The sequence below is a fragment of the Chrysochloris asiatica genome, unplaced genomic scaffold (genome assembly GCF_000296735.1).
Source record: "Chrysochloris asiatica unplaced genomic scaffold, ChrAsi1.0 scaffold00168, whole genome shotgun sequence".
NCBI lineage: Eukaryota > Metazoa > Chordata > Mammalia > Afrosoricida > Chrysochloridae > Chrysochloris > Chrysochloris asiatica.
Window position 1 is genome coordinate 5,666,300 of NW_006408686.1, and position 6,864 is coordinate 5,673,163.

General features: G+C 46.7%; 1 protein-coding gene across 1 annotated transcript in view; it reads right to left on the bottom strand.

Annotated features, from left to right (window-relative positions):
• Positions 1-5,804: 5,804 nt before the first annotated feature.
• LOC102823017 overlaps positions 5,805-6,864 on the bottom strand; it is a 1,683-nt gene continuing 623 nt past the window's right edge. The window contains exons 3-6 of the mRNA XM_006871531.1: positions 6,530-6,848; positions 6,311-6,454; positions 6,052-6,126; positions 5,805-5,903 (exon numbers count right to left, since the gene is read on the bottom strand). Of these exons, the coding sequence (XP_006871593.1) occupies positions 5,805-5,903; positions 6,052-6,126; positions 6,311-6,454; positions 6,530-6,848 (637 nt within the window). The remainder of the gene's footprint in view (positions 5,904-6,051; positions 6,127-6,310; positions 6,455-6,529; positions 6,849-6,864) is intronic.

Sequence of the window (6,864 nt, forward strand, 5' to 3'; positions counted from 1 at the left end):
AGCACTGGACTGCTAGTCCCAAGGTCGGTGGTTCAAACTCACCAGCCTCTCCTCAGAAGCAACTCAATGGCACTGATCAACAACAACTTCAAAACAAGAGAAGGGAGTAGGGGTTTTCTTCTTGCTTCTAGCTCAGATTGGCAAACTTCCACCAACAACGTGTCACAGATGGGTGTCAGGAAGACAGGCTCCGAGATGAAGATCAGCATGTAGGACATTCATTAGGGAGGAATCCTGGGATCAATACTGGGGAAAGGAGGAGAAGGATGCAGGATTGAGCAGAGGGGACTTTGAGTTAGGATGTAATCCCAATGAAAGCCTCACAAGACCCTTTGGGAGGTTTGGAGCTGGAATGACCCTTCAGAGTTGTCTCAGAGTTGGGATGAAGGATGGGGATCTTGAGACCTTCATGTTTATATCTATCACTGGATTCAGGCTGCCCCTGGAAAGAGGTGTGAATTTAGGCAAAGCACATCTCTTAACCTCAGGCAATCCCCAAAGAGAGCTGGAGTAATATCCTCAGCCCTGGAGAAACAACTTCTTTCTACCTGCAAGGGTATTTGGTGAATTAGGACAGCATCTGCCACACATTGGAGAACTCTAGCTCCAGCTTCTTACCACATTGCCAGTACCCTTGGCTCTGTACCCTCTAAGATATACCAGCAGCCAACCTGCTATGGATCTTGAACAAAGAACCAGTTGCTAAGAACTGATCTTTATTTTTCAAAGAATTCAGCTACACAGCTTTCTACTCTGTGGCATTTGCTGCAAGGAACTCCGTTCAGAGTTGGGATCCTGAGCTTTGTTAGAGATTTCAGCATGAGCTCCTGCAGTCTGAGAACTCACGGGTGGGGGTCCTGCCTTCAAGATTATGGGTTCTGGGAATACTACCTCCCCACTTTTGTCCTAGTGTGCTTAGGAATGGTCACAGATTTATCTCCTAGTAATCTTTAATTTATTCTCATGTCTCCTTTTTGTTCTTTTAGCCTTTCAAACACCTGTGTATTTGGGATTGATTCTCTGCTATTTGAAATACCTAGAATGGGTCTATTTTCCTTTCTAGACCCTGGCTGATACCTCTTACCACAATTAGGAAAAGATGCCAGGGTATGGGGAGATTGGTGGTGGTCAGGTGGTTATCACTGGATCTGCTGACTTCAAGAACACAGCCTTAAAATTCCTCTACCTTTTCTTTCCAATTTTCCACAATTTTTTTTTGATGGCCCCTCATATTTCGAATGTGTCATTGGGTTAAAGTGGTTAAAATAACAAAACAAAGAAAAAATAATACATCCTAAGGTTGGGACTCAGTGATAATGAAGCTGTCCTGCTGTTTTCTCACATCTGTATCTCTCATCATATGAATGTACCGGAAAGGTGTTCCAGGACAAAATCAAAGTTTTGGGAAGACGGTTCCCATTTTACTTCTTCCTTCTAAATTTCTATGACTGCATTTAATGGATAAACTTAATTTTCATTCATAATGCTAATTGTTGTTGTTAAGTGCCGTTGGGTCAGTTCCAACTCACAGCGACCCTATGTAGGGTTTCCAAAGAGTGACTGGTGAGCCTGAACCACCAACCTTGTGGCTCAAACTGACCTTGCGGTCCAGAGCATTAAACCCGCAGCACCACATCAGGATGCCCATAATACAAGAGAGTCTGTGAAATGAAGTGTTCCCAGTTTTTGCGGTTAAGCAGAAGGGAACTGGAAAAGAAGCTACTTCACCAATTGTTTCTCCCCACCAGATTTAATGGAACCCTGGTAGGGTAGTGATTTATGAGCTGGGCTGCTAACAGCAAAGTTAGTAGTTCGAATCTATCAACCGATCTGCAGGAGAAAGATGAGGCTTTCTGCTCCTGTAAAGATTTACAGCCGTGGGAATCCTATACAGGGTCACTGTGAGTCAGAACTGACTTGATGGTACACCACCCACCCCCACCCCACCCCACTGAGCAAGAGGCTCCCACAACTTTACCTTCTGCAGTCTGGATGCATGGGTGGGCTGAGTGCCTGATTAAGGGGCCTGAGTAAAGGATTAGGGTGAGTGTAGGTTGACTGAGAAGCTGAGGTAAGTTTGAGCAAATGCAGGTAGATTGGAAGGTCATCAGTGCATGAGAAAGTTGCTGGATGGATGAGAAGATAAATGTATGTGATTATCCTCATAAGAAGCCCTGCCTCCCCTGAGCGAAGGGGTCAGTCAGCCCTGAAGTTTTGCCCCAAATAAATAATACAGGAATAGCCAGAATATGTGGGTCTAACATTTTACTTTTTCTTCACATCTTATTAACAACCTATTAATGATGTCATGAACGCAGGATTTTAAAGTGCCATCTGAGGCTGGCCATCCGGTCAACCTTTAATTATCTGATTTCTGTATGCCCTCCACTTGTCCTAGGCAATCAATGACTGTATCATCTAGAAATACCTTTGGCTGCAAGAAACAGAAATTGTGTGGGGACCGCTGACCTCCTTTAACTTCAGGAGGGGGAAGGGAGAGAAACACCATCAGCACCAATAGCCCATGCTGATGGTTATGAGGTCAGACATACTTCCACCCTCCAACCTTTTTACCAGTTCTGACATCATCTGTCCCTCCATGGCACTGTCTACTTCTCTGTTGGATTCCATAATTCATTGCAATAACCACACAAAACTCACAGGCCAAGCTTACAGTTATGGTGGTTATTAGGGAAGCAATAGGTTACAATTCAGGAACAGGAACAACTCAGGATACAGTTACTTGGTCAGGACAGTTTCTCAGCTGTCCCTGCACTTTGTCTCTCAGTCACTTTGTCTTGCTCAAGTAAGCCTTATGAATCTCTTTAGCGCTGCCAATAAGTGCCCAAGGGCATCCTACTCCACCATCAAGCCTCCTACCTGAAGGCATTCAACTCTCTCACAATGATGGAGTGAGAAAGCCAAGGGCCTTGAGCTAGAAGGCTTGCTGAATTTAATAGTAGAGTTAAAAGAGACTATTCTGAATGAAGAACTGTATCCTGAGCATTTCTGATTCAGAATTCTAACTAGTTACTCCCCTAGTAAACCCTGTAACTGTGAATATTGTCTATGAGTTCTGTGTGGCCATTGTAACAAATGATGGAACCCAGTGGAGAAGTAGAGAGTGACGTAGAAAGGACAGTTGGTGTCAGAATTGGTGAAAAGGTAGATGGGGTGGAAGCATGTCTGAGCTTCGCCTCAAAGGAATCAGGATTGGGTTGATACTAATGATGGTTCTCTTTCCATCTTGTGAAGTCAGAGGAGTTCCGATGACGCAGCTCTGTTGCTTGGTAAAGTAGAGGGTAAGTGAAAGAGACGGAAGGCCCTCAACTAGATGGATTGACACAGTGGTTGTAACAATGGGTTCCAACATAGGAACAATTGTGAGAATGGTGCAGGTTGGGGCCGGGTTATATTGGTTGCTGTGAGTCAGAACTGATTTGACAGTATGTAACAATAACAATAACATAGTGGTTACGAATTGGGCAGCTAACCTCAGGGTCAGCAGTTTGAAACTACCAGCTGTTCTGTGGGAGAAAGATGAGGCTTTCTGCTCCTGTAAAGATTTATAGCCTCAGAAACCCTGTACAGGGTTGCTATGAGATGGAACCGACTCCATGGCACATAACAACAACAACAACAACAATAATAAAAGTTTTCACACTTAGATTCTTGATCCATTTTAAGGTGGTAGAAATCTAATTTTCCTAATACCATTTATTAAAGAATCTCTTCCTTCCCTAAGAAATGAATTTGGCATCCTTGAGGAAAATCAATTGAATATAAATGCATGAATTTATTTCTGGACTCTCTATTCTATTCCATTGGTCTATATGTTATTATACTAGTACTGGAACACTGGTGTGGTGTTGCAAGAATAACACTGAAAGGCCAACCACAGTCAAAATGAGGAGGGTAAGGTGGAATCCCCACTGAATAGTTTCCCTCTTCTTGTCCAGATAGGTCTGGTGAAAGAAAATAGGGGAGGATGAAGATAGGATTCTTTTGATTCAATAGTGAGTAATTGGTATCATGACAAATTGCCATGGTCACAACCGTAAAGGTAGAAGATGTGAAACAAAAAGGGAGAGTAGTTAATCTTTCATTCCAGGAACAGAGGATCCTAAGACCATCAAGAGGGAAGAGAATGAGCACAGTGTGGGATCCTAACCAGAGACACAGCGACACCAGAGATGGAAGCAGAGGCGATGACATAGAAAGAGAAAGAGCAGGTGAGGACTCTAGATCCATGGAATGAGAAAGGCCGTATGCCTGTGGCAGGAGGTTGTCTTGCAAAATGTGCCCTTTGGTAATTTAAACGGATATATATTTTCTGTGTGTTTTGTGTACATCAAAAGAAATGGGGGTGGTGGTGGATAGAGGTAAATACTGTTAAGCGATAGTACATAAAGGGGATTGTAATCATTGCAATGAAACAAAATATGATTGGTTGAGCGTAAAAAGGATGATCTGCCCTGTAAACGATCACTGGATTCACAATAAAAGCTGTAAAAAAAACCAAACAAGCAAAAAAAGAAAGATCAGTGGCTCAAACCCACCAGCCATTCCTCAGAAATGTTGTCTGAGTTGACTCGATTGCACTTAACAACGGAGTCATTTGTGGTTGTGTGCCATTGAGTTGGTTCTGACTTACAGTGATCCTGTTCCTGAGGCAGTAAAACTTGAAGGGAGCAGAAATCCTCATCTTTCTCCAGCAGAATGGCTGGTAGATTTAAACTACTGATCTTGTGGTTGGCAGCCCAGTTCGTAATCCATTATGTTACCAGGACCCTTGTACTAGTAATTAGTCTATTTTAATTACTGTGGCTTTATAGAATGTTTTGAAATCAGAAAGTATAAGTACTCAGGCATTTTTATTTGAAGGAAACTAAAGGTCAGAAGAGGTAAGTATATTCACAAAGGCCAGTTGGCAGATTTAGTGTCCCATGTGGGTACCAAATTCAGGTCTGAGTCCAAAAACAGGTTCCCTAACTCCACACTACTACTACAAAATGATCAACTAGAGAGCTCCCACTAGTAAATATAATACCAGTATTAACTGAAAATAAATTAACACTAAGAAGAAACAGATTAACATCACAGGTACACAGTTTACAAAAAGCATACATAAGTAACAGAATCCAATTTTGGCATCTAAAACTTCCAAATCCCTTAGGGACGGAGGCCTCCTCATACAGTGGGGATGCAAGAGTTACAGATTCATAGAATCTCATACTAGGGCATTGAGGGTTTAAATCCGGGCTAGGGATCTGTCCTGGTAAGAATGGCAACAAGAGAATTGGGGACTAGTCCTTGATCACTGTGGAGGAAGGTCAACAACCAGAGTGGGTACAGGACTTAAGTGTCCCAGCCAGGCTTTGGTCCCTGGGAGACTTGGGCAATGCGACCATGGAAATGCCAAAGCTTCCAGGGACCGTTGTTGTTGTTGTTGTTGTTGTTAAGAACCGTGGAGTAGGTTCGACTCATACTGACACTACACAGAGTTTCCGAGGCTGCAAATCTTTACGGGAGCAGAAAGTCACATCTTTCTCCCGAGGAACAGCTGGTAGTTTCGAACTACCGAACTTGAGGCTAGCAGCCTGAATCTGTCCCCTAAAAGCGCCAATCTCAGAGGCATCTGTTGTACCAAACACACGTGATCCAAGGCGAAGGCCGGCCAATGGAGATGAAGACCTTCTCTAACCTCGACTGCCCATTGGTTGAAAATGGGGAAATCGAGGCCGCGTTCCAAGCAGCCAAAGTTGTTGACAGTTTTGCGTCCCAGAGAGAGCTGGGGCCCGAGATCAGACGCAAGGCTCCGAATGCGCCACCAGTCTGAGATCCCGCAGGAGCAGGCGCAGAAGAGTCAGGATGACGGCGGCTTCTCGGCACCGAGGCGATTCCTGGAACCCGGGAAGGAGGCAGAGCGGAGCTGAGTCTGGATTTTCTTTCCCGAGAAACTCCCCACCTCTCCTAGCCTCAGCTCCCAACCCGCTGTGCTGAGCACGGTCCTCCCTGCAGTCTAACCACTTTCTCGCGGGCTCCACTCACATCTCTCCGTGCTTTGTGGCGCCTCCTTGGTGGTCCAAGGGACTTCCTTGAGGAGCCAGGCCGAAACAGCTCTAGCTAGATGTGGGTTAGGGGAGTCAATGAGGAATCCGAGGAGCAGAGGTTCCCCTCGGAATCCGCAGCCCCTTTCTGTTTGGGGGGACCCTGAGAAGGTGTGACTTGGCTGGCACCAGGTTTTCCGCTAAGCGGGACGGATTCACAAATCAGGAGGGTCTCTCCCCGAGGGCCGGGAGTCACTCACACAGGTCCCCACGTCGCGCCTCGCGGCTGCCAGCAGTTGCAGAGTCGGCCCAGTCCCGGGGAGCAGCTCCGAGTTCCGCTGGCTGCTCAACACCAACTGGGCGTCCGCGAGATCGCGCGCCACCAGGCGGAGGCGCGCGCACGACTGCGGGGACCGGGCTGCAGTTAGAGGGGGACCTCGAGCCCGGGCCCCGCCTCCCTCCAGGGACCCGGGCCTCACCCCGGGCTTGGGCAGCTCCTTCCACGGGCGAAAAGAGCAGTTGCGTGGTCTCCAGCTCAGTGTCTCTTCCTCCTGGGGACAAGGGTCGGATGAGGCTGGGCCCCCTGAGCGCTGCCGCATCTCGTCCTCCTGGACTTGAGGCCCGACCGTGGACCCACCCAGGGAGCACTCCGGGGCAGGAGTGAGGCTGAGCTGCACCCCGTGCTCCCCTTGCCCATCCCTGCTCCCCCCGAGTCTTTCCCGGGAACTCTCTGACTTGGGCTGAGTTTGTGAGGATGGTGTGAGCGGCAGGAAGCTCTTCTGGTCAGAATCCTGGAACCTGAACAGCGAGATGC